This window comes from Ovis canadensis, chromosome 20 (genome assembly GCF_042477335.2).
Source record: "Ovis canadensis isolate MfBH-ARS-UI-01 breed Bighorn chromosome 20, ARS-UI_OviCan_v2, whole genome shotgun sequence".
Classification (NCBI taxonomy): Eukaryota; Metazoa; Chordata; class Mammalia; order Artiodactyla; family Bovidae; genus Ovis; species Ovis canadensis.
The window spans coordinates 62,290,098-62,318,035 of NC_091264.1; the positions used below are offsets into that span (position 1 = coordinate 62,290,098).

Here is a 27,938-nt window from a genome sequence, read left to right on the forward strand (position 1 = left end):
CCACCGACATCCTTGCTTATTCTTAGCATGGCTGAGACAAGCCGGTAAGACGTTTTCAAAAGATCTGTCAACTACAGACTGGCACTTGCCACCTTCCTCGACAAAGCCTCAGTCATGGGCTGCTACAGCCGCTGACCTGCAACACCCCCCGAAAGGGGTTCAGGGGGGAGATCAGGAATGAGACACTCTGTGCTGGGGTCGGGGGGATGGGGGCCGCGGGGGAACTAGCAGGACGGGTCTTCAGATAGGTATTTTCGGGAGCTGCTTTTATGAGCCCAGTTCTTGTATCTCCTCATATCTAGAAAAGCACTAAAATCCTGCATCATCACGACTGTTCCTCGTGACTAGCAAAGTTTCAGAGACAGGCAGAAACCTTCTGGACAAATATGCGCTTAATTGCATGCATTCCGCCTTCACCAAAATTACATATATACACTGACCTTCCCCACTGCCTCTCGAGAGCAGTCTCTAAGCTGTCTGATCTGCTGTCTCCCAGGCTGCAGTCCTCATTTCGCCCCAAATACAACTGAACTTGTAACTCTCACGTTGTGCATTTTTTTAAGTCAACAAATTGTACTAGAAAATAGGGTCAAACCAACGGGAACATATAATTAAAAGAAAAATAGCTAAGCTTAAGGCAGAGAAACAGAGTATACAGTGATAGTTGCCAAGGGCTGAGGAGTGGGGGAAATGGTTGGATTCTATTGGTCAAAGGGGACAAGTTTCTAGTTAAGATGAACGAGTTCTGTTGATCTGTGCAGCATGGATGATTACAGCTACCAATGCTGAAGTTCACTTGAAAGCTGCTGAGAGAATAGTTTTTATATTTTTTGGCTGTTCTGTATCTTCCTTGCCATAGACGGGGGTCTTAAAAGCTCTCATCACAGAAACAAAGTAACTACCTGAGGGAATGGAGATGTCAGCTAACACCCTGGCAGTAATCTGGTGGTAATCATCTTGCAATATATAAATGTATCAAATCAACACATTGTACACCTTAAACTTACAAACTTCCAACACTTCAACTGTGTGGGCTTTCTGGTGACCAGCCCTGGTTTGGAAGATTTCTAGGAGCCCTCCCAGAATCACTTCATTAGCATAACAAAACACTCTTGTCTCAGGAGATTCCAAGGATTTTTGAAGCTCTGCCAGAAACTGAGGATAGTCTTATTATACCGCACAAACACACACAAAAAACTGTATTTTCAATTTTTCTCTTCATGCTCTGTTAATTCTACCATATCTCTAATCGGTGATGACAATGACTTTTTTCCTAATAGGATCAATGACATAAGATTTATATTATTGGGAAGGATCTGAGAAAACCCCTTTTTACAGATAAGGAAACTAAGAGCCAGAAAAGTTACATTATTTGTCTAAAGTCATAGCCTTGGTGAAAGAACAATGATTACATCCTGAGCCTTCTGTGGGAAACGCGTACTTTACAGTAAACCATAATTTCTTTCTCTTTGGCTGAGACTCCCAGCTTGTGAGATCTTAGTTTCCTGACCTGGGATTGAACCTGGGCCCATGGCAGTGAAAGCACTGATCCTAACCACTGGACCTCCAGGGAATTCCCAACCATAATATCCCTGACTGCCACTTAGCGAACATACATTTTTGGCAGGGCTCAGCTCCTCCAATATAGAGTTCTCTGCACACCTGCCTCCAGAACCCAAAGCTAAGCTTCTCTTGGTCACACTTGGTACTGGTCCTCCACCCTCCAGTCCTTACTGGCCTGCAAGCCAAGTAAGGGACTGCCGACACCCTCAGGCACAGGATGGGGACAAGATCTAGGCTGAGTTTTGGGGATGACAGAAGGCAGGACTCACAGTGGTTCCTAAAGCTGAAGAACCGTCCCTGGTGGCTCAGATGGTAAAGAATCTGCCTGCCAAGCAGGAGACCCAGGTTCGATCCCTGGGTTCGGAAGATGCCCTGGAGAAGGGAATGGCAACCACTTCTTGCCTGGAGAATCCCATGGACAGAGGAGCCTGAAGGCTACAGTCCGTGGGGTCACAAAGAGTCGGACATGACTAAGCACAGGAAGCTGAAGAATCGTGAGGGAGGGAGGGGACCTCGTGCTCAGGCAGGGGAAGTGCCGAGTCCCAGCTCCCTATTTCCTGACGCCCTAGCCCTCAGCTTCCATCCTGATCTTTTCATGGAGGCAGAGAGACAATGGAGGGAAGAAACCTCAGACCCTCCTCCAACCCATAGGCTAGTATGATTACTGTGATATCAGAAAAAAACCCTCAAAAAAAAAAAAATCCCTCCCCATCAATTCCTCTAAGGTAAACAAGTCCTTTCATTCTATCAGAGATAACATTTCAGATTTTCAAAGTCCAGCAGAGGGAATCTATTCGTGCAAACTCTCATTAGAGTGAGTGACTGCTGATCACGGGTTTTGTTTGCATGTAGTCGTAAAGTCAGGAAGCACCAATAACCACAAGGGCATTCAGTGCACTCAGAGCGTCCCCAGATCACACATCGAGGGTCACAGCGCCACTGCGTGTACTTGTGTTTCCTTTCTAGGCTCCTGCCCCTGCTGATGGAGGAGATGTTTAGGAGAGTGAAACAGGCTCTGGGAGGAGAGCCAGGCCATGTGCATCAACCGTAAATTGACTAATAAGGTTTTGAATTACCTACTCATCAAGAATTATTGCCCAGCTGCCTAAGAATCAAGAAGAACCAAGAATCCTCATATGTCATTGCCTTCATTCCTGAAGACCAATGAATAAAGATATGAACTTCAAATAGAAAACTCAATATCCAAATAATCCAAAAATGAACCCATCTAAACATGTTTTTATTTTTTAAAAAACACATGTTTTTTAAAAGCACAAATATACCATTTCCTTCATGTAGGTCTTTCATCAGAAGAAATTTTCTCATTATATCCCCTTCCTCCCTGCTGCTGCTGCTGCTAAGTCACTTCAGTCGTGTCTGACTCTGGGCAATCCTATAGACGGCAGCCCACCAGGCTCCACCGTCCCTGGGATTCTCCAGGCAAGACCACTGGAGTGGGTTGCCATTTCCTTCTCCAATGCATGAAAGTGACAAGTGAAAGTGAAATCGCTCAGTCGTGCCCAACTCTTAGTGACCCCATGGACTGCAGCCTACCAGGCTCCTTTGTCCATGGGATTTTCTAGGTAAGAGTACTGGAGTGGGTTTCCATTGCCTTCTCCACTTCCTCCCTAAGGAATAAATGAAATAAAATTTCTTCTAGACAATTCCATCCTCATCTTCCCAAAGCAATTGCCTCAAATATCAGAATTTTAAGACCCTTGAAAGAGGATGAAATATAGTAGAAACCTGATTGTCTTAAGCCAACGGATCAGGCAGGAGTTTGCCAAAGCTGGTCTGTGAATTAGGACCACGCTGGCTTCATCAGCCACCTGGGGGGGCTTCATGACCATGAGACTGCTGCTGCTGCTGCTGCTAAGTCGCTTCAGTCGTGTCCAACTCTGTGCGACCCCAGAGGTGGCAGCCCGCCAGGCTCCCCCGTCCCTGGGGCTCTCCAGGCAAGAACACTGGAGTGGGTTGCCATTTCCTTCTCCAATGCGTGAAAGTGGAGTCGCTCAGTGGTGTCCTACTGCTAGCGACCCCATGGACTGCAAGCCTACCAGGCTCCTCCATCCATGGGATTTTCCAGGCAAGCGTACTGGAGGGGTTGCCATTGCCTTCTCCGGACCATAAGACTGGGGGACTTATTTATCTACATGTGTCAATGTGCTGTGCCCCTATTTGGGGCACTCCATTTGATCTGTCAAAGTATCAAGTATCAAATTACTATTAAAAAAAACAATCACCCTTCAAAGTGTGCATAATTTATTTCAGCAAAAGTGACTTTTTAATTTTTTAAAAAAATTTTTTCTATTTGACTTTTTAAATTTTTGGTGATGCCAAGAGACGTATGTGATCTTACTTCCCACACCAGGGATTGACTCTTCACCCTCTGTGCTTCCAGCGCAGAGTCTTAACCCCTGGACCACCAGGGAAGTCCCAAGAATTTTTTAAACCTCTATGCATTTTTTTTCCCTCAAAATAGTGCATTCATCCAACACTTGGGCATCCTTAAATGGAAAGACTATAAAAAGAAACACTAAGTATCTGTACTATGGCTAAACTCTGCACCAAAAGGAAAATTCATAACTTTTAACCACGTTAACCTTTAATTCCAGGATGAATGCCTTGTTTCTTCACCAAATAGATATTAAAGAATGTTGGTCCATCAAAAGAGTCATGATCTTAGAATGCTAATACTGGGAGTGAAAATAAAAGAGCAAAGACGAGCGCCATTTATCTCCTCTTTTATGTGCTAATAGCACTCTCTAATGTGGACAAGTGAGTCCTTGTAGTTATTCAATAAAAGCACCAGGGGATGAGTCAAAGGGCAGAGCTGCACAATTCCCTGCACCCAACCCCGAATAGAAATGCAGGGCCCCTTGTTCAAGAAGCGGAAAACAAAAAGGCCTTTCATTTCTTCCGTGATCTCTCCTGACCTGTCCTGGTGTTTGGTTTTTAATATCACGTTCCCACAGGCATGAGCACGGTCACAGGTGGAGTGTCAGACACCCACAGGACACCCCCTTCTCCGGGGTGAGTGTGCTCGAGCTCCCCACCTCCCCCTCTGGGAGGAGGAGAGAGGAGGGACCACTCAGAGAGCCAGGCGCGAAGCCCTATCACGGGTGCCACCATTATCCCATCCAACTGCATCACAAGACGCAAATTCAGTGATAAAATCACTAGGGATTTCAAGACGGGGGACTTCCCAGGTGGTCCTGTGGCTAAGAATCCGCCTTGCAATGCAGGGGACTCGGGTTCCATCTCTGGTCAGGAAACTAAGATCCCACATACTTTGAAGCAACTCAGCCCCCACACATGCCAACATGCCACAACCAGAGGGTCCGTGGGCTGCAAGGAAAGCTCTCACACAGCACAGTGAGGATCCTGAGTGCCACCCCTGAGACCCAACACAGCCGAATAAACAAGCAAACATCCCTAAAAAGGAAGAAGAAGAATTTCAGGAACACAAAAGCAGAGCACTGGATCCCAAGCGCACAGGATGAGCGAAAATCCAGGTGACCGCGTAACCCATGCCAGTGTTCCGGAATGGGGGCAGGGTCGTGAGGGAACGTGCCTGGCTTTGCAACCTGCGTCCTCGCTGACAGGCTGGTGGCCTTGGGCAGGTCACTGTAGTCCCCCAAGCCCCATTTCCTCCGCTGTGGACTGACACTGGCCGTGCTTGCATCAGGGTGGGGAGGCAGCCAAAGGCACCACGGCATCCGCCACAGCGAGAGAAACCCCTGCCGCTCCTCACTGGTCCACGTCCCAGGAAACAGCCTGAGACGGCCATGGAACGTACTCAGGAAGAAGTGCTCTCGTGTTTCTGAGAGGCACCAATCAGACGATGCAGGCTCTAGGCTGAAGGTTGGTGTCCCCCCCAAAACTCATAGGTTGAGACCCAATTCCCGGGGAGATGGTATTTGGAGGTGGGGACCTTGGGAGGTGACTAGGTCGCAAGGGTGGGGGCCCCGTGACCGGAATTATAGATAGAGGCCTCAGAGATCTCCAGCAACCCTCCCACCACCGAGGGCACATGAGGAGACGGCGATCTGCCTGTGAACCAGGAAGCCCTCACCTGAACCTGCCCGTGCCCCCATCTTGGACTTCCCTCGGGCCAGCCGAGAGAAATAAAGGTTTGCTGTCTAAGCCACCCACTCTGTGACAGTCTAGCAGCCTGAACAGGCTAAGACAATGTGCGCAAGGAGTTGAGGGGCTGGGTGCTTACAAAATCACTGAATGGGCTGCAGGAGTGGGCGCTAAGCAGAGCCTTCAGAAATAACTCCCAGAACCGCCCCCCAGAACGGGCCGGCCCAGAGCACCGACGCCTCTGCCACACCAGGAACTGAGAAATTAAGAGCAGCTGATGCAGATCCGGGCTCACACAGCTTCGCAAAGTTAAGGCGCTGAAAGAATAAGGAAGCCGCTGCCACTGTGGCTCCAGGAGGACCGGGAAAGCACACCCGCAAAGGACAGGCCCTGCTTCCTGCCGGGGTCTTGGGCTCATGCTCCTGCTGCAGAAGCGACTCCTGCACCTGCTCGTAGCTGCGCCAGCAGACGCCCACCGGTTCACGGCTGGCTGATCCTCTGTGTCAACAGCAACCCTTGCTGCGACGGAGCCCAGAAACGTGGCTTTGAGCCTGCAACCTCCTCGGTTCAGGAACGCACACGGGGAGGGTGGAATGCGTGCCAGTCCACCTCGACCCCCTGAGGCGCTTCTCTAAGAGACCAGCAGCATTCCTGTCGCCTGTGACACTGCGCCTGGTACACTTCCAGCTCAAGCAAAGAGCATGAAATGGTTCACTTTCTCCTGCTCAGCTTAGGGAAAAACAAACACACAAGGGGAAAGCTAGCCTGTTTCTTTCCTCCTTCGTGACTTTGGTCCCCAGACAGAAATGCCTCCCACTCTTATCTACCCAGCAGTAATACAGATTTTTTTCTTTTTGGAAGTAGTTGGTTTGCAGAGTAGCTGAGAAAGTGAAATTCCTCCATAAAGCAATAAAAGAATGCTCTCTCCACCTATGATAGCTGCCGCTCTCGGCTCCCATAGCAGATTCACTGCAAAACATTTCTCCTGCAAATACGTTGCTCCTTCTTAATGATTAAACAGGTAATGGCCTAGATGGTTCTGAAATGTTCTGAAATGTTTTACTTCTGGATGGCATGATACATTAGATAACTCATGAAATTAGTTTCTTCAAAAGAGAGTTCTCACGTGAACACTCCTGGAAGGACTCATGTAGCCAAGTCCATGTTTCAAGGGGGTGCTGGCCTGTCCTTCAGCCACGTGACCTTTGGGATGAGGTGACAGGGGTGCCCGGCTGAGAAGGGCAAGGTGAGTGCCTCCACCCAACACAATGCTTCCCTTCAGCAGAGAATCCAGCTCACCAACTGCTCCCACTTCTGAAGACCTGAGGCTCAGAGATTTAGACTTGCTTCTCCATTTTGACTTTTAATGTGACTTCACCAAAAGAAGCCAGAAAAATATGACAAACTGTTTCATTTCTGTTTATATATTACTCTGAAACCTCTGACCTCCTAGAATTTTTTGAAAATTTCAAGTCTTAATTCTTCTCCTGGCAAACAAAGGCACTTTTGTTAATATTTTTAAAATAGATTTATTGGGGCGGGGGGGGGGATATTTTAGGTTCACAGCCAAACTGAGAGGAAGGTCCAGGAAGCTCCCAGAAAGCCCTCTCCCTGATCACATGGCCTCTCTGTTCACAGCCTGTCTAGCGACCTTTTATAAATGACCACCCCTAATAAACTGAAGTGTCCGAAGAGGCAGAATCTTTTTTCACACACCCCCATAGATCTTTGCCTCCAGTTAACAGTCCCATTCTAACCTGGCAACAAAGTTACAGGACATGTATCTTATTCTTCATAAAAAAAAAGATCGTATTTCAACAAAACTGTAATTCTGCCTCCTAGGATCCAGGTTGTTTTCTCCCAAGAATCAAATAAACTCTATCTTGACAATAATATTTTTGGGGGGGGCGGGGAGGGGTTGTTGTGGTGGTTGGCTGTTCTTCACACAGGATACCCCCAACCCCACTGTCTCCTTCCCTTCCGCCTCCCAGGACCCTGCCTCCATCTCCAGTGCAGTCTGGCTCCTGATGCCCTCAGGCTTGCTCTCTTTTGCCTCTTTGGGATTAGAATCAGAGTCCCTAGGTTGGGTGCCGCACCTCCACTGGACTCAGAACCCACGACCTGCAGGAAGATTCCCACCCTCTTCAGGTGGTATACCCTGCAGCGAGGAGATCAAAGCAATCCCAAAGGAAACCAACCCTGACCATGTCCTGGAAGGACTGAAGCCGAAGCTCCAGTATTCTGGCTGGATGACATGAAGAGCCAACTCATTCGCAAAGACTGACGCTGGGAAAGCCTGAAGGCAAGGGAAGGGAACGGCAGAGGACGAGGCGGCTTCAGTGCATCACCGACTCAACGAACGTGAGTTTGAGCAAACTCCGGGAGACGGTGAAGGGCAGGGAAGCCTGGTGTGCTGTAGTCCATGGGGTCGCCAAGAGTCGGATGCGTCTTAGTGACTGAACAATTTCCTCAACAAGCTTTTAAAAAAGAAAAGCCTCTGGAAATGTGTTGAAATTGCATTGAAACTGTTGTTCAATCTGGAGAGAACTGGTAACTTAAAACAGTCTGTGAGTATGGTGCTGTTACCAAACCAGACTTGTCTGACACGCAGGCAGCCAGACGCTGAGGTGTGCAGCGAAGGGGGTTGTTTATTCACAAGCCGGGAGAACAATTCAAATCCACCTCCCCAAAGGCCAGGGGCTTGGGATACTTACGAGATAAAGCTGAGGCATGGGGAGCGTGGAAGAGCTGACAAGAGAAGGAAACGGCAAGGTAACCTGGTTTAGCGCAGGTACCACTAAGCTACAGGCTTCACCACCAGACTTATGCTCAGAAAACTAGTGTCTGCATGTTCTGAACGCAGGGTTTCCAACTCAACTCCAGCTGGAGGGTCTTGAGGGTTCCAACCAGTCCTAACCAGCTGGGGCTTGAACTGGATGCAGCCGATGCCACGTCCCTGAAAGCCCAGTGCTGAGGCCTGGAGGACAGGCAAGGTTTTGTTAAAAAACAACTAAAGCCAGCTTGATTGGTAAGGCAGTTCATTAAGCAAGCTGAGCTTCCCAGGTGGCCCAGTGGTAAAGAATCCACCTGTCAATACAGGTTAGGGTTCAACCCCTGGGTCAGGAAGATCCTTTGGAGTAGGAAATGGCAATCCACTCCAGTATTCTTGCCTGGAGAGTTTCATAGACAGAAGGGCCTGGCAGGATTATAGACCACGGGCTGCAGAGTCAGACACGACTGAGCCCATGGAACTATTAAGCTAGCTATGGTTTAACGGATCTGATGACTACCCTCGACTTCAGTGTCTCTTCATTTGAGTCTTTAATTTTGCTCAGCAAGGTGTGTCATTTTCAGCATGCAGGTCTTACATGTTTTATTAAATTTTTTCGTAATCTCCCTGGCTGTCCAGTGGTTAAGACACTATGCTTCCAACTGCAGGCAGTGTGCATTTCAAAGAATTTACCCATTTCATCTAAACTGTTGAATTTCCTGGCATATTGTCCGTAATATTCCCTTTTCATCATTTCAAGTCTGTAGAATCTATAGCGACACCTCCACATTCATTCTTGGTATCAGCAACTTGTCTTCCCCCCACCGACCCCCTCCTAGCTAGATCCTTCAGCCTAGAGGCTTATCAAGTTTATTCCTCTTTCTGAAAAACTAGCTTTTGCTTTCATTTCTCTTTCTGTATTGCTTTTGTTTTCTATTTCATTAATTTATGCTCGTGTTATCTTCCTTTGGCTTAATTTGGCCTTAGTTCAATTTTTTTTCTATTTAAGTTTATTCAAGAAGAAATAGATACTTGAAATAGATTCATTTTGTTAAATTCATAGATAAAACTTTTCCACAAAGAAAACTCTAGTTCCAACTCAACAGTGGCCACAGGACTGGAAAAGGTCAGTTTTCATTCTAATTCCAAAGAAAGGCAATGCAAAAGAATGCTCAAACTACTGCACAATTGCACTCATCTCACACGCTAGTAAAGTAATGCTCAAAATTCTCCAAGCCAGGCTTCAGCAATACGTGAACTGTGAACTCCCTGATGTTCAAGCTGGTTTTAGAAAAGGCAGAGGAACCAGAGATCAAATTGCCAACATCCACTGGATCATGGAAAAAGCAAGAGAGTTCCAGAAAAACATCTATTTCTGCTTTATTGACTATGCCAAAGCCTTTGACTGTGTGGATCACAATCAACTGTGGAAAATTCTGAAAGAGATGGGAATACCAGGCCACCTAACCTGCCTCTTGAGAAATCTGTATGCAGGTCAGGAAGCAAGTTAGAAGTGGACATGGAACAACAGACTGGTTCCAAATAGGAAAAGGAGTACGTCAAGGCTGTATATTGTCACCCTGCTTATTAAACTTATATGCAGAGTACATCATGAGAAACGCTGGACTGGAAGAAACACAAGCTGGAATCAAGATTTCCAGGAGAAATATCAATAACCTCAGATATGCAGATGACACCACCCTTATGGCAGAAAGTGAAGAGGAGCTAAAAAGCCTCTTGATGAAAGTGAGAGTGAAAAAGTTGGCTTAAACCTCAACATTCAGAAAACAAAGATCATGGCATCTGGTCCCATCACTTCATGGGAAATAGATGGGGAAACAGTAGAAACAGTGTCAGACTTTATTTTGGGGGGCTCCAAAATCACTGCAGATGGTGACTGCAGCCATAAAATTAAAAGACACTTACTCCTTCGAAGAAAAGTTATGACCAACCTAGATAGCATATTCAAAAGCAGAGACATTACCTTGCCAACTAAGGTCCATCTAGTCAAGGCTATGGTTTTTCCTGTGGTCATGTATGGATGTGAGTTGGACTGTGAAGAAAGCTGAGCGCCGAAGAATTGATGCATTTGAACTGTGGTGTTGGAGAAGACTCTTGAGGGTCCCTTGGACTGCAAGGAGATCCAACCAGTCCATTCTAAAAGAGATCAGTCCTGGGATGTCTTTGGAAGGAATGATGCTAAAGCTGAAGCTCCAGTACTTTGGCCACCTCATGAGAAGAGTTGACTCATTGGAAAAGACTCTGACGCTGGGAGAAGATTGGGGGCAAGAGGAGATGGGGACGACCCAGGATGAGATGACTGGATGGCATCACGGACTCGATGGACATGAGTCTGAGTGAACTCCCAGACAGGGAGGCCTGGCGTGCTGCGATTCATGGGGTTGCAGAGTCTGACACGACTAAGCGACTGAACTGAACTGAACTCACTTATAAATTCTAGCCAACACCGAAGGAGGAATGATACCAATTTTTCACAATCCCAGATGAGAGAGAAAGAAAACTTTCCCAGCCATCATTATCTTGATACTAAAACCAAAGACAAGTAGATTATAGACTGATACACCTCACGAACAGTCACCTGAACAAACACTTGGCAATTTCTTGCACACAGTGAGTCTGGCAATCCCTTAAAACACACACACTACCCTATTTTTCCCCCGCGTCTCACACTAAAAGGCTAAGTACATCTTTCAGGTTTACCCTTCAGTAAACTGTCTTCCAGTTAGTAAAGTCACTGAAATCGTAATAAAAAAGTATTATAAACTGTTACATTACATGAAACTTGATCAAATGGATCTGACCTACAAAGGTAGAAACTTCACACAGCTCAAAATTATGCCAACTTCCAAGTCTTTGAAGACTTTTAAATGTGAATTTTACACACTGAGAAATTACATACAATGGCACTCACAGGGCTTCATACTGGTAAGGTGATTCCCTCCTTGTAAATCAGAGTGCTTCTTTCACACTGGAAGCCCAGCAGCCAATTGGATCTGAACACAGTCAACCTTCCTGGTGTTGTCCGTTACAGACTCAAATGATCAAGGTTTTATTTCTATGTGGAAATCACCGGGGAATTTTTAACCTGGGTTCCCCGGATTCAAGACACTCCTCTTCACATACGAGAGGTTTACCATTTCAGGCCAAACTTTCACCTGAATGATCCAGCCTACAGCACAATTAGGTCAGGCTACTGACCCACAACTCAGACCGACCTGCGCAGAGGCAGCTAGAAGTGTGCAGGAGCATTCCGTTTATATGAATCCTGGGAAAGGTGTTTCTAATCAACAGCAACAAAAACCAGAGCTGTGTCTGTCTAGGGCTGCTGGTGGACAAACCGACTGGGAAAAGGGCTCTAAGGGAACCTGAGGGAGACAGAAACGTTCTCTATTTTGATTGAGATGAAGGTTACATGGGGGGGGGGGGGGGGGTACAAGTCTATCAAAACAAGTCTATCAAAACTTAATGAAATGTACACTTAAAATGAATGAGTTTCATTGTATGTAAACAGTTCCTCAATAAAGCTGATTTACAAAAAAAAAGGACAATGTATTAATTAACAAGTGAAACACAAATACTACATTAAAAAATTAACATGAATAATTAAAATTAATTATGGATAAAGGTAAACTTCCCTTTGACCACCTTCCAATCCTGGTTTCCATCCTTTCTCCCATCTATATATCCTCCCCCAAGTAACCAGTGTTGAGTTTGGAAGTTCTTCTGAATCTTCAAAAATATATTTATGTACATACAGGGAGGCCAAATGGTAAAAATATCTGCCTGCCAACGCAGGAGATCTGGGTTCAATCCCTGGGCCGAGAAGTTCCCCTGGAGAAGGGAACGGCAACCCACTCCAGTACTGTTGCCTGGAGAATCCCCGTGGACAGAGGAGCCTGGTGGGCTTCAAACCACAGGGTCACAGGAGTCAGACAGAAATGAGTGGCTAATATGCATAGAAGTCACAGAAAACTCGCACTGCTGTTTTCACACAGAGCGAGGCCGGGTGTGTTTCTGAAACCTGCTCCTTCATTCAGATCGTGTCTCCTAGATCTGCGCCCGGTGGCACAGTGTGTCTCTTCAGCCCGGCACGCTGCGCCAGCCCGAGTCCGCCCCTCCTCTTCTGAGGAGTATCTGGGCTCTCCTCCTGTTACAGTTCACCAGTGGTTACCCCGAGGGGGCCGCAGGTGGTGCCAATGCAGGTGGGGCGCCAGCGGTTGTTGAGCCTTATCTGTAAGCTTTTTTCGCAGTAAGAATGCACTTATGTGTTAGTTACACAGCTTAAATATTTACTTTAAAGAATTTTTTGATACATAAATTGTAAAAAAAAAAAAAAAGACAATGAGACACAATCAGCAACAGAAGGCAATCAACTAGGAAAACCAAGCCTGAGAGCATCGTCACGTTCTCGTGGTTTGAGAGGCGTTTATTGAAAAATGAGGATATGAGCACGGAACGGCTGACAGAAGCACGTGCTCCTACTGAAAGTAATGGCAGACGCCAGCATGCTGGTTTCCGGGGCCCAGGCCTAATTACCGTGCGCAGACACTCCGCTCTACATTTTTTGCTTCCTTCTTTTGTGACTGTGATGTCTTTCCCCATCCCTGAAACGAAAGGGGTGAAAAAAAATGATCAAAGCTTTAAAATAATAATTCACAGCAATGTACATACATCAGATATAAACCAGAGCAAGTTAAAACATGCATTTAAAACAGAACAGTGTTTTAGTCTTTTTTTAAAGAATAAAGAAGAAAAAAGCATCACTAAAAATATAGGACAGAACTGAGATGAGGATATAGGAAATGGATTTTTTTTTTAAAGCTGCGCTTTGGAGCTATGCTCTGAATATATGTACAAGGTGGATGACCTGAGAGTTCACTTCAAACAGGACTCTGGAGTCATAGGAGGAACTCAGAGCTCTGTCTGAGCTCCGCATCCCGGCTCCCAGCTCAGCTCCCTGCAGGTCATCCCACCTCAGGGGGGTCTCAAAGAATACTTCCTGCCAACACTCAGCTTATCCTCACTGAAGGAAATCATCCATGTTTGGGTTTTGAGACTATTTAACATGTATCAGTCATAGGGACTGATTGGACATGTCAAAAATTACTCAAGAGGAGGAAGAACTAAGAAACCAGAAAAAGAGGGAGAGAAGACAACTTCCGACAGCTGATCAAGAGTCGATGTGTGATGACCAGAGGTTATCCTTCAGTAAATGAATCAAAAGGGACTACCAAGAAACTACTTCACATTTTGAACTCATAGCTAGCTTTAAACCTACAAACTGAATGATAGCAAGCTGAGCAGAATTACTAAACCAAAAAGCCTGACTCCTGATCACCACTGATCCTGGAGAGATACCACGTAAGAGCTTACTTTTAGACAAGCACTGTGGAAATGAGACTAAACAAGACCCAGACCTGCCTGCAATGAGCTCAGTCTAGTACGGAGGAAAATAACGTAAGGCCAATGAAACGCAGGTGCTGGGTACAGTGGCACAGATGGGGGAAAAAAGCTTCCCGGGAATGACTAAGCTGCATCTTAAAGGCTGAGGAGGAGTTTAAAACAGCAGAGAGGCAGCAGAACAGGCGGTGGATGGGCACGGATGAGGCACAGAGGGGACAGGGAACGGTGCGTGGCCCGGGCTGGCTGGGGCAGAACCACGGGGTTGCAGCAAAGCACAGAGCGAGGCCTTGAGAGCCACTATGAGCCACGAGAATGCGGCTGCTGAGGGGCTCTGAGAGGCGAAGGCTCACTCCAGCAGCTGGGGAGGGACGGGTCCATACGGCACCAACGTAGAGACAGAACAACCAGGAAAACCCCCAGAGGACAGCGCTCAGGGCAGAGGGGCAGGGAGCGCGAGAGGGGCCCCGTCACGCAGGACTGACGACAGCCAGCCCAGACGGCGAGGAGTGGGACAGCGGCTAGCAAGGCCTCGAGTTCCGGCTTAGGTGGACAGATGCCAGTCATTAGCAACCAGGACAGGCGTGAGGGGCCAGAGGAGCAGAGTGGAAAACAGATGAGTCCAGGGGCAGACCTGGCCAAGCTAAGGTCCAGGCGGAGGCCCACTAAGCGGCTGCAACACATGAACAGACCTCCGCCAACCTGTATTATCTCAGTGTCACTTTATATCTCCCCAATGATCAAACCTCTACCAGGAATCCCAACAAGGCTGAGCTGAGTGCCATAAAGCCTGGGCCTTCCTGACTTAGTAACGCTCTTTATCTGCGGGATTAGCAAGAGAAGGAGAGAACGACAGCAGGAAAACAGGAAGCAGAGGGCAGACACTGAGGGACGGAAGGAAGACCCAGGCAAACACCTCTGTAACGCAGCTACCCTTCTGCCCAGACAGTCCTTTCCTGTGTCTTGCTGAGAAGCAGTTAATAACGAAGGGAAACCAGGCCTGAGCAGGCAGACCGAGCCACGCCCGCAGAGCTGTGGACAGCCGCCCTGAAACAGGACGCACATGAAGGACCTTCACAGGCTGTTTGCTCCCCGACCTCGTGGTGCTGACGCGCCATCTTCTCAACATGGCCTGTGACGGAAGGACTGTCCACGTGTCAGAAGCAACAGCTCGGCAACGAGCGCCGCGCCGCCGGGCTCACCTCTCCTTCCTTCTCCTGGAGCCCCAGCTTCTGTCCTTGTCCTTGTTTCTTTTCCGTCTGTGTGGGCTCCGACTTCGGTCGCGTCTATGCCGTGAACACTCGCCGTCCAGATGGCTGCCCCCGGACTGCCTCGAGTCCACTGAGGCCGATCGTCTTTCTTCGCTCCTGAGACAGAAAGAATGGTCGACAGCTAGTTTCAACCACTGGTCTCCACGAAAGACCAGCCTCGAGCCCAACTTCTATAGCAGAGACCAAACAGACATGCATGATCCTGCACTCCAGTAAAAGGGCAGGCAAGAAACCCAGCTCCGCATGGTCTGTCTCACGGCTGTGGGCACAGGAAGAGGAGGAAGCCTCCGGATGAGTCAGTGTGCTATGACTGGTCCTGGAGGTGCTCAAACCCAGCTCAACAGCGACAGGCAACAGACGTGACAGGGGGCCACTCCCACCGATGACACGGCGACATACTTGTCCGCGCCGTCCACCTCCTGCTCCTGCTCTTCCTGCCAGTGGCTGCTCAGCTCCTCCATGTGCACACTGATCACGTCCCGGATCACCTGCGGGCGGGAGGACCCAACTGCCAGGTAAGGGAGCCGCTCGAGAAACGAGCAGATGGCACTGCCATCAATTACACATTTCCTGAGAGCTACGATACGGTGGGCTGTGGGAGGTGTGCAGTCTAGGAAACACAAACAGGAGACACACTGAGGATTCAGGGGCACACGATCATGACACATGTTAACTCAGCCTGAAGAGTTTAGAGATCACGCACAGAAAGACAGAGGACGCATGACGGGGCACGAGGTCAACCCTGGGTGATCTGGGAGAAGGACACACATGAGCGAGTCCTCGGTACTGTCTGAGGCAGTGCAGCTCATCTGTATGCTGGAGGTCACTGAGACACGATAAACCACTGAAAGGGTGGAACACACGGACGTTTTTACAGATGAAGGACACCCAGGATCTGCTCCCAAACCACCGACGGCTGGGGCGGGAGGAGAGAGGGAGTGGGTGGGTGTAAAATACAGAGGTCATATACAGGTGACAGGGTTCCCCGGTGGTTCGGTGGCAGAGAATCCACCTGCCAGTGCAGGAGACGGGGTTCACTCCTTGGGTCGGGAAGACGCCCTGGAGGAGAAAATGGCAATCCAGTATCCTTGCCTGAGAAATCCCATGGACAGAGGAGCCTGGTGGCCCACAGGTCATGGGGTCCAAGAGTCAGGGACATAACTTAGCAATTAAATCACAAATTAATGCACTTAATGAAGAAGGCGATGGCACCCCACTCCAGTACTCTTGCCTGGAAAATCCCATGGATGGAGGAGCCTGGTAGCCTGCAGTCCATGGGGCCGCAAACAGTAGGATACAACTGAGCAACTTCACTTTCACTTGTCACTTTCATGCATTGGAGAAGGAAATGGCAACCCACTCCAGTAGTCTTGCCTGGAGAATCCCAGGGACGGCAGAGCCTGGTGTGCTGCCGTCCATGGGGTCGCACAGAGTCAGACACAACTGAGGCGACTTAGCCGCAGTAGCAGCAGCAATGCACTTAAATTTTATTATATACATAATACTGTAAGTTACAAATAATTTATACCAAAACACTTAAGCCGAAATGTTTAGTAGAGTACATAAAATGACATTAAAGTTTCTGCCAAAAAAAGCTATTCATTGAAAATTCCTTTGTCCATAAGCATTATTTCCATTACTTCTCACGATAACCCTACAAAGTCTGTATTAGTATAAAATGAAAAAAATTTCAGTCTTAAAAAGCTCAAATCATTTGCCCAGGTCAAAGAGACAGTGATAAATCGCAGCATCAAAACTCAAGCTTGGGTCTGTCTACAGCCAAAATCTATGTTCTTATCATGATGCAGTTATCACTTTCTCAAAAGCAGTATTTTTGTAAGACTGCACAACCTCTTTACGTAAGGTCTTTGTACCCTGAAGAGCCTTTGCCTGGTGAAGGTTGGGTCTGAATGCGACAGAGCAAATGCAAATCAGACGTGGCCACAGTGGAGCCTCGTGCTCTCAGGGAACCTCTAGGCAACTGTGGAAACCACAGGGCAGGCGATGACTGAGTAGGGAAACCTCTGCGTTCAGCAAGGCTCTACAAAATCACGCAGAACTCACCTCGGTGTATGACTTCTTGGTTATGTGAACGTTCTTAGCTCTATAGGACTGTCGTCTTCTTTTGTAATCTCTCACTTCTGCCAGGATTTCAAGGTAAGATTTTGGACTTTTTCGACTATTATCTAATAAAAGACCAAAATAAAATTATTACATCTTCAGAAACTGTAAATTCTTATGAATTAGAGGGAAGGAACACCATGATCATCTGATATCTTACCACATTTTAATGTAGCACTTTTTTATGTTGTATAAATGGACTATTTTACATCATTCCTTTTCTCTAGCCATTAGTTGAACATAGAGTGTTTTAAGTACAGAGATTAAAGTAACAGCCCAGTTCTAAGTAACATTCTTACTGAAGAAAGGTATGCTTACTGTAACAACCAGAGAACAAAATTTCAAGTACTAAGTAAACACCTTAACATATATGTTAATATCAGATGATACAAAACAATCCTATTTCAACTCAAAATGGCCTGACAAATCATCTTAATAACATTTAAAGGAGGAAATGACAATTAAGAAATAGAAAACTAAGATATTCATCTCAAACCTTGATTGACTTTGGCCGCCAAGTCTACAAAGAGATCGCTGTCATTTTCGATAATTTGAGAATCTGAGCGTTTTTTCTTTGTCTCCTCGACTACAAAATCATAGAGGGCAAGACGATCGGCTTGAGTGAGATCACAAACAAACCGTTTGTGATTCAGAGGAACTTCAACAGGCAATGAAGAATACACCCCTAGAGTAAAAATAAGATCACAAGGATAAATAATACATGAAGCTCTGTGGATTCACAATCTATGAGACTTATCTTTAAACATGCACGGTAATAATGTGACGTTTAATTAACACAAGCCACTAGTTTTCAGCAGTCCCTAAACATACAGAACAGCCACCTGCGTGACACTGACTGTCCTGAACGCTGCCTCCACAGAAAGGATGGACGTGGATGTTGGCTATTCTCCCCGACAGCGTTAAGACAGATCCCATGAAGGCAGACAGTAATAACCATGAGACAATTTGCCCATTGAAAAAAAAACCACCAAACTTTTAAAAGGCTCCCCATACTGTAAAAGTAGATATCAATTTTCTCTATATATGCTTTTCCCCACAGAAGGTGAAGGAAAATGATTTTAATAGGAAATACACATTACAGCCCCCTTGAAAATAAATTATAGAAATACGAAAAATGTGTTAAAAACATATTTATGAGACACCAAGCGATATGTTTCAGTCAAAATATATCCCATTTGGGCAGTGACTTAGAGCTACAGACCAAGGGGCAGAAATCCCAAACTTCCTCAGATCAGAGAAAGACAGACTGAGACTAAAGCTTCTTCTAATTTTCAGAAGCAGCAGCATCTTGGCTTCACCAAACTGAAAAAAGTTATCAACAGCAAGCGCCCCACCCCCCCCAATCATAGAACTTTCTATAATCTGCTCATTAATGAAAAAAAGTAAATACAATACCTTGATATGATGTATTAAAGATTGAAGAAAATTTTTGAGATTCAATTTTCTCAAAGAAATAAAAAATTATTGTAACTGTAAATAAGCAATTTAAAAAGATTCTTTCTAGACTTCATTATCCATGAATACAAACAAAGAACACCAGCTACTAAAGGAATCCTTTTAATGTTTGCTAGGTTACCCTAAAGTAATCACTCAGGTTTACAGGATAATATAAAATCAGTAGCTCTTCTCAGATGCTTATAAAGTGGCACAACAAAAATTCAAATGAGAACACGCCATGAACTAAGGATAACAACGCGAGAAAAGAGATGACTTTACAGGCCTATAAATTCCGAGGAGAGCTACACTGAATCGGAGTCTTGCAGTAACAGTGACGAATACCAATCTGTACTAGTAAAAGGTTCTGAATTAGCGGGGAGGAAGGGTTCCCCACTGTCAATCCCTCTTACTCTAATTCTGGCAAACACTAGGAAAAGCCCCTCTATGCAGCCAGATTTTCAGCACTTCATTTTGTAATACGAAAGTGAGTCAGCTTTGATAAACCTAATTTATCTGATTATAGGCTACACAGTTTGGAAGAAAAATACAAAGATGAAAAGAACACTGATGTATTTTAAAACACGTTCCACACAAACCTTTGCCTGTTCTTTGTAAACAAAGAAGTGTAACTTCCTCCTTAAAATATTTTGGAGTTTTCTTTATTCATCTTAAAATTTCTGTCTGGTTAAGACTGATACTTAAATTCTTTGAAATTCAACTAAAATTCCAAGTCACCACTATAATGTTTTGACAGCGATTAAGATAAAGTTTAGAAATTTGAATGATACTTTTAAAAGGATATCATTTGCAAAAAGGATACTGCATATCTTTAAATAAGGAGTACATTCAGGTTCCTAATTCCTCTTTATACTCACCCCAATTACTGAAAAAGAAAAAGTACAGGAAAAGTTAAACAACAAACGGCATTCAGATCATTCAGAACATAGATATTTCTGGTAAAAGAAAAAAAATGGATAAACACACTTAAAGAAGCTCACATTTCCACAAAACGTAAAAAGTTCAGATGCAAGTTTCTATATGATTTGGAGATCTATCTGAATGAGCTGTCATCATACTAACTGTGACCCTCTACATACTTTTTTAAGAATAGTTTTAAAAAATTGCCATAAAATAGACACAACATGGAATCTACCATTTGACCCCTTTTTGGGTGGAGAGTTCAGCGGCAGTCAGCACATCCTCACTACTGTGCACCATCAGCTGTGCCGACCTCCAGAACTCTGCCACCACCCCAAACTGAAACTCCATTCTACTTTCCCAGTAACCGGAACTCTCATTCTTCTGTTAGCCCTTGTGGCCATCACATGCCATCTCAAATGTGTAAAATATAATATTAAACATCAATAATGTTAACATTACATAATAATATATTTAACAATATTAAATATTAACTTGTGTCAAAGATACGGATTCAGAATTTTGTGAAGAATTCATACCAAGTCAATTTCCTAACATGAGATGCAGAAATGAGGCCCTTACAGATAAAATGATCCACTGAAGTCTCACAAGTGGGAGGAAAAGATCAGGGTTAGAACCGTCATCTCCCATCTCTTTAGGATGCTTTAGCCCAGTACACTCATGTTCAAATCATGGCCACCAGCCACACAGATGTCATGAAATTCAAGTACAGCAACTTGAATTTTTAATATTGAAGGAAAAAGATCAAATATAAAATGACTGTTTATTCCAACATAACTACATCAGAAAGTAAATAAGTAGATCCAGTGGCTGTTCAAGCTTTGACAAAGATTAGCAGGTTGAGAATTCTATACCTTGAGTTTGGGCCTGATATGACCAATGAAATGAAAATATAAGAAACTTAAAATTTAGTACATAACCAACAAAATATTAGTTATACGGAAAATGTAAAGCTGTTCATGTTAGTCATTCCTTCAAAGTAAACATCAATGAGATATTAAAGAGATTTTTGTCCTGGGGTAAAAAGTTTTAAATTCGTAAGACATAAATGGGCCACAAAAAAATAATCTCTATTGAGAAATTGCAGAGCTGTACGTAAGATGAAAAAAAGTTTTAAAAAGAGGATTACAGATGATATAACAAATTGTTCTTAACAATTAAATATTAAGACAGTACAAAAATCCAAAATCAAAGTTCCTTTTATCTACTGAAAGAACTATTCATTTAAAGTAACTGTTTGCTTTTGTAAAGAACCAAATTCAACGTTCAAATCCGCAAAATTCAGAGCTAGGTTTTCAATCCAGTTTATGTTAAAGCACAAAAGCGTTAACTCACTTCTGTGTTCCTCTATTTCTTCACCTAATATGGAAGAGAAAATACTTGCCTAACCTATCACAACTATGATGTCAAAGAGAAATGAAATACACGAGAGCTTTGGAAAAAACAAAACAAAACAAAACAAAACAAATCTCTTCTAAAATAGCAAAGTATTGAGGAACTTTAGAACAAGCACCCCAGAATTTCTTTCATCACCTCTGCTGGACAGGGTTTATTTCCTTATCTGAAAAAAACAGATGCTGGAGTAGATAAAATAAATTTAGTAAATCTCACTAGCTAAGGTCAAATAAAGTTAAAACTAGTAACTTCTCCCAAAACACACAAACAAAATCCTCTACTTTTTAACTGGGTCTTAACTGAATGATGGCCAAAAAAGGCTTAACTGACCACAGCTCAGTATCTCTTTGAGTAAGATGAGAGTCAAACATCCCTCTCAAAGAATAACACCCGGAACTACATGGATCCTTCAAAACAGCAAACACAAGAAACATGCTTCTGGCTGCTACCAATACACTGAGACTAACAGACTTCTTCCTTTCAAAGCCACAATGCGATCGAGGGAGAAATTGAGCCCAGATACTGGCTTACAACAACAGGGTCATGACCTTAGACATCAACAAGGGAGAAAAAGGTTAGGTATTCAGAGAAAGGTACCTTCAGAAAGCTCAAAGACAACTGAGAACCTTTATCAAAGGAGCCAGTCAGGGTTTGGCTGGATGTTCTACCTAGAGTCAGAATCTATTAATTCCATTTACCCATTTACTTCTATGATTTTGAAGGATGAAGTTTTCTTCCAATTTCCTAAAAGCTGAAACAAAATTCTAAGCTTGTCTCTGCTAAAGTGAAGTCCCAGGTAGCATCTCTTACCCCAGCTTCCAAAGCTGGGCACCACGTACCCACAACCCTCTGAAACTGTACGTCTAACACCGTCCGTGCTTCACTGTGAGGCGCAGGGATGTAAGGATGCTGCACTTCAACATCCTTACATGTAACATTGAGCTAATTCTCGAGAGGGGCTTCCCAGGGGGCTCGGTGGAAAACAACCTGCGTGCAATGCAGGAGATGGGGGTTCAATGCCTGGGTCAGGAAGATCCCCTGGAGAAGCAAATGGCAACCCACTCCAGGATTCTTGCCTGTGAAATCTCATGGACAGAGGAGCCCGGCAGGCCAGAACCCACGCAGTCTCAAAGAGTCAGACTGAGCAACTAAACTAACAACAACAACAGTGCTCACGAGAGAGGAAATCTCAGGGTGAGACGGTCTACTCGGGCATTTATTTGACACCAAGTACTTAGTCTAATGTCAGATGGAAAGCTTAACCTATTCCATGTAACTGTTTTTACAAGATTTCTTTTGAAAATTAGTGATACACGCTATGGAAAAAAAAGTCTAACTAATTAGCTCAAACTATGACGTCACTTACTTTGATTATAATAATCACCATCGTTTCCAACTGCAGCTCTAGCTTGTTTAATTATCTGGAATTGTGAGTCCTTATCTGTCAAAAAAAAAAATCCATAAACACAATATGAATCATCAATGTCCACAATGGAATTATTAACTAGGTTCCAATAATCCAAGCTCTCTGGGCACACCGAGTCCAGAATCTTAACAACCCACCTTGCTGCTGAGGTAATCTGAATGCAGAATTCTTTCTGATCCACCAGAATCCAATAAGCAACCAGACTTCGAGCAGTTCAGAAAACACTTAATATAATCAAGCACGCAGCAGTTGCTGCCACAAATTTTAGCAACCAATGTAATATCTAACATTTCGTGAATCCCAGCCAAGTGTCAGGCAGTATTCTAACCATATTACATATGTGATATTTAATCCTCCTTACAGGTGTTATTAGCGTCATTCCTATTTTACAAAGAAATTTAGGCAAAAAATTGGTTAATTACCTTACTGAAAGCCACACAACTACTGGAGACAGAATTAGTTAAACGAGGCATTCTGATTCCAGAGCCCGAGATTTTAACCTCTGTGTAATCGGTGACCACTCAGAACACACTTCCATCCTCAGCTCTATCTTCAACATATGCGTGTGGCCAGGTTTTGTTATAACCAAGAAGGTAGGCACGTGCCCTATTGTAGGACACTCTAGATGATTTCTGGTGTCCATTATAAACCTGGTCTCTAAATCTCAGATTGAGTAAACTAGTATCACTATAAGCAATACCTTTCTTAATCAATCATCAGGATACTTACAAAGCCCACTCTTCTGATAATTCAAAAATGAAACATAAATACCTATACACATATAGCCTCACTAAGATATTTAAAAATTATATTAATACTTACTCAAAGTAACTGAAGGTACATTCGCATTCTCATAGAAAAAGTCAGAATTATACATTTTATCCTAAACGGTAAAAAAAAAAAAAAAGTAAATCTTATGTCCTCCAGTATGAGATGACTACTTTAATATTTGACGTAAACCAACAATAGGTTTAGTATCATTTAAGCATTTCTTGCAATCATGTGCAAAATGAGGCACATCCCACTGCACCTCACAAATGACTATTATTTTCTTAAGAAAACCTCACACTACACCTTCCAAATACTGTGAGGATTTACTAATGCATGAATCACATGACATATATATAATAAATATATGGTACCTCTTCCTCTTTGGTATAGCCCAGCTTCCTCAATCTACAAGACACCATATGCTTTGCTAAAGACGATTTAGGCATGTGGTGATTGGAATCGTACGGGCATATCGCAACTTCATCCTATAAAGATCAAACAGAAGCAAAGGAAAAGGTCCATCATTTTTCAAGAAATAACTATCCCATGAAATGTTTTCATATCCTCTTCTGTAAGCCTCTCCACCCCACTTCCCGCGTGAGCGTACGTACACATTAAGAAACAACCTCCCTGGTTCTCTGCACCCCTGACAGCCTCTGTCCCCCTCCAACACTTCAAAGCCCACCTCCTAAAAGATATACGTACGTGCACTGCCTGGACAACCTCACTGACCATCTCCCCCTGAGGAACTCAGAGGTCCTTACACATAACCCCCGCCCCTGCCCCAGCCCATGCCGGATGCCGTCCTCTCCACCCGAGGTGACAAGAGCCCCTGCCAACTGCTCCCTCTGCCTCCACCCACCACACAGCAGCCAGGGTGCGTGCGAGGCCTGCCACTGAATGACCGTACGAACGTAGTCAAGGTCAGGAGCCTTCCTTTCTCTCAGTTTCTTCACCTGTAAAATGGGTCTAATAGCAGGACTACTCACACAGAGCTACTGTGAAGATTAAATAAATTATATCTGAATTCATACACACAAAGCAATTCACACGGGGCCTGGTAAATACCACACTTCAATAAACATAAGCAGTTATAATTTTATTAAAATTTAGTTGCCTGAGCAACCAGCACTTTGGCTTCAAGTACCTTCATGTCTCCCCCTACCGTTCTCATTAAGAAAAAAAAAATGTATATATAGATTATTTAACACAGTTGTACAAGGACCTTTAAGCTCTGGCCCCTACTGACCACCATTCCCCTCTTCCCCTACATCCCAAGCTCTTAGTTATGCTTAACTTCCAGAGGTTTCCTGATCTGTGCATAGCCTTATCTCTGGATTTCTACCCATGCTGTTGATGCTTTCTCTGTGCTGCACCTAGCTAATTTAGCTCCTTTCACCAGTTTAGAATTCACCTTGCAAATGAAGTTGTGGCCGTCCACCCCCACAGCCTACAATAACCCGCATGCACTACAGCAATTCTGACTCACCCTTTACAGACTTTCACCTTGTAACACACAGCGGCTACTCTCTGTATTCCCCCTCACCACCAGCAGTCATTGGAGGGCAGAGACTGACTGCTGTTCACGCAATTACAGGATGAAAGCATTCCAGCAGAGGAGTGAAGATGCACCGCCTTTCTGTACTGCACCTGGTCTAGGAATTAGCAATGCCACGCACCAGGATGTTTACGCCAGTCACTCTCCTGAATATCAGGTGTTGCTTTTGCAAACATGAGATGCACACCCACAACTGATTATCAGAATTTCAGAATTTCATTTTATTTTTTAACTCTTGGCCACACCCCACAGCATGTGAAACCTTAGTTCCCTAACCAGAGATTGAACCTACTCCCCTGCACTGGAAGGCAGTCTTAACCACTGCAGAACTCCCAAGAACTTCGGAATTTTAGAGTGGAGTTTTAGAGAGGCAGCAAAGCAATCAGGCACACAGACTCTCAGGGGTAGAATGCCTGGGTTTACACCCTGACTACCACTTAACAATGAGTCCTGGGACAAATGCTCACCTCTCTCGGTTCGTTTTCTCATCTGTAAAAGGTGGCTGAAGGTACCTACCTCGTAGGGTCATTATGAGTATTAAAGGAGGTAATGTACAATAAGCGGCATAAACAAAGAGCTATTTAACTGTTAATAAAAGAAATGTAAATTTACTACGTTGCTGGGAGCACAGTGATGTGGAAAGACCTGGGAGGCTCCACTCAACAGAGTTCACAGCTTCAACTACACCTCCAAACAAACAGTGAAAAGAGTTTTTCAAAAAATTATAAACCCGTAAAGCAAATGGCAACCCACTCCAGTACTCTTGCCTGGAGAATCCCATAGAGGGAGGAGTCTGGTAGGCTACAGTCCATGGGGTCGCAAAGAGTTGGACACGACTGAGCGACTTCACTTCACTTCAAAGCATAGTAGGCCTCATGAAGTATGATGCCCCGTGGGCACTTCCTTTCATCTCATTAGAAAAACAACAACAACTGGAGACTTCCCTGGTGGTCCCCGTGGCTAAGATCTGTGCTCCCAATTCAGGGGGCCCAGGTTCGATCCCTGGCTTGGGAACTAGATCCCACATGCTGCAACTAAGAGCTTGCGTGCCTCCAACTAAGACCTGCCGCAGCCAAAAGTAATTTTTTTTTTTAAAAAAAAGATCAGGATTGCTGACCCTAACACACTTGCCTACATCTCTTTCCAAAGCAATCCTAACGTCCAGGAGAGCTGCAGGTATCGAATCCTTTAACAGTCCTAGAATGCTGCCACCCCTGTCAGAAGTGCCAGAAGTGCACTATCTTGGGGCAGAGGAAGGCGACCCGCAATTCCCCAGTTCTCCCAACGCGGAACCTGGTTCAGTTCAGCTGCTCAGTCGTGTCCAACTCTTTGCCACCCCACGGACTGCAGCACATCAGGCGTTCCTGTCCATCACCCTCCCAGAGTTTACTCAAACCATGTACACTAAGTCGGTGATGCCATCCAACCGTCTCATCCTGTCATCCCCTTCTCCTTCCGCCTTCAATCTTTCCCAGCATCAGGGTCTTTTCAAATGAGTCAGTTCTTAGAATCAGGAGACCAAAGTATTCGAGCTTCAGCTTCAACACCAGTCCTTCCAATGAATCTTCGGGACTGATTTCCTTTAGGATGGACTGGGTGAATCTCCTTGCGGTCCAAAGGACTCTCAAGAGTCTTCTCCAACACCACAGTTCAAAAGCATCAATTCTTCAGCGCTCAGCCTTCTTTATGGTCCAGCTCTCACATCCATACATGACTACTGGAAACACCATAGCCTCGACTAGACGGACCTTTGTTGGCAAAGTAACATCTATGCTTTTTAACATGCTGTCCAGGTTGGTCATACCTTTTCTTCCAAGAAGCAAGTGTCTTTTAATTTCATAGCTGCAGTCACCGTCTGCAGTGATTTGGGAGCCCCGCAAAATAAAGTCTGCCACTGTTTCCACTGTTTCCCATCAACTCCCCAGTTCTCCCGACCCCGAACCTGGTGCCAAGGCGGAATCCACGCGCGGAGGACACGGCAAGCCGCCCGGCAGCACCCCAGGCCTGCCCGCTTATCTCATTGCACTTCCTCGGCTTCCCCGGGAGCGGTGCGAGCGCCCGGGAGGCTACAGCCCCGAGTCCCGCGCGCCCCCCTCGGCCCTGCAGACGCCGCGCCCTGCCCGCCGCCCACGGCCCCGCGGGCCTCTCACCTCGGCCGCCGCCGCCTCCTCCCCAGGCTCCAGCCGGTCCAGGCTCCAGCCCAGCGACGCCGTCACCTCCTCCAGCGTCCGGCGGCAGCCCTCCACGAACTCGCTCAACTCCTCCCGCAGCCGCCGGCGCTCCTCAACCGGAGGAGGCTCGGCCTCCATGGCCTCCACCTCCACTGCGAGCTCCCGGAAGAAGCTGCGAGACTGAGGGCGGTGCGCGCGCGCGGGCTTCTGGGGCAGGGGGCGGGGCCACGCTGCCACGTGACTGGAGCCGCCAATAGGGAAGCGGCCCGGGAAGCGGGGCGTTTGAGAGGTGTCTTCCGGTTTTTTCCTGAAGTGGCTGTTTTCACCTGGTTTCTGGATGAGGTGGCTTCTCTGGAGGCTCAGACTGTAAAGAATCCGCCTGCAGTGTGGGAGACCCGGGTTCGATCCCTGGGTCAGGAAGATCCCCTGGAGTTGGGCATGGCTGCCCACTCCATATTCTTGCCTGGAGAATCCCATGGACAGAGGAGCCTGGCAGGCTACAGTCCATGGGGTCGCAGAGTCTGACAGGACTGAGTGACTTTCACTCACTCTGTATGCCTTTGCCCTTGGCCTTCCCCGAACGGTATCATCCAATCAACAACGCCCCCCGCCCCCACCCCTCGCCATTAAAAAAAAAAAAGGCTTATATCAACAGGGAAGTTTAAAGAATTGTACAATGAGCATTTGCGTAGCCATCCTCCGCTTATTAATTGCTAATATTTGGCCTTTCTCGCACTCTCTCCATACACACGGCCCCACACACTGATTCCCTGGTGGCTCAGATGGTAAAGCGTCTGCCTGCAATTCGGAAGACCCGGGTTTGATCCCTGGGTCGGGAAGATACCCTGGAGAAGGATACGGCAACCCACTCCAGTACTCTTGCCTGGAAAATTCCATGGACGGAGGAGCCTGAGGCTACAGTCCATGAAGTCCCAAAGAGTTGGACACGACTTAGCGACTTCACTTATGCATCTCCTAAGAACAACTG

The 27,938-nt window shown here is 45.6% G+C and overlaps 1 protein-coding gene across 2 annotated transcripts; it reads right to left on the reverse strand.

The window, feature by feature from the left end:
* Positions 1 to 12,840: 12,840 nt before the first annotated feature.
* On the reverse strand, positions 12,841 to 27,158 carry SNRNP48 (small nuclear ribonucleoprotein U11/U12 subunit 48). 2 transcript variants are annotated; one of them, XR_011251175.1, is made up of 9 exons: positions 26,930 to 27,140; positions 23,593 to 23,706; positions 23,273 to 23,333; positions 22,391 to 22,465; positions 17,729 to 17,917; positions 17,176 to 17,297; positions 15,511 to 16,170; positions 15,043 to 15,207; positions 12,841 to 13,044 (listed from the first exon to the last, which is right to left on the reverse strand). XR_011251175.1 is itself a non-coding variant. In XM_069563103.1 (9 exons), exons 1-9 carry the CDS (start codon positions 27,086 to 27,088, stop codon positions 12,996 to 12,998), a joined length of 1,023 nt encoding a protein of 340 aa, XP_069419204.1. In that variant the 5' UTR covers positions 27,089 to 27,158; the 3' UTR covers positions 12,841 to 12,995. The 2 variants fall into 2 exon arrangements, 1 of the variants encoding a protein (XP_069419204.1); XM_069563103.1 differs by having other exon boundaries at positions 15,511 to 15,599; positions 26,930 to 27,158.
* Positions 27,159 to 27,938: the final 780 nt, after the last annotated feature.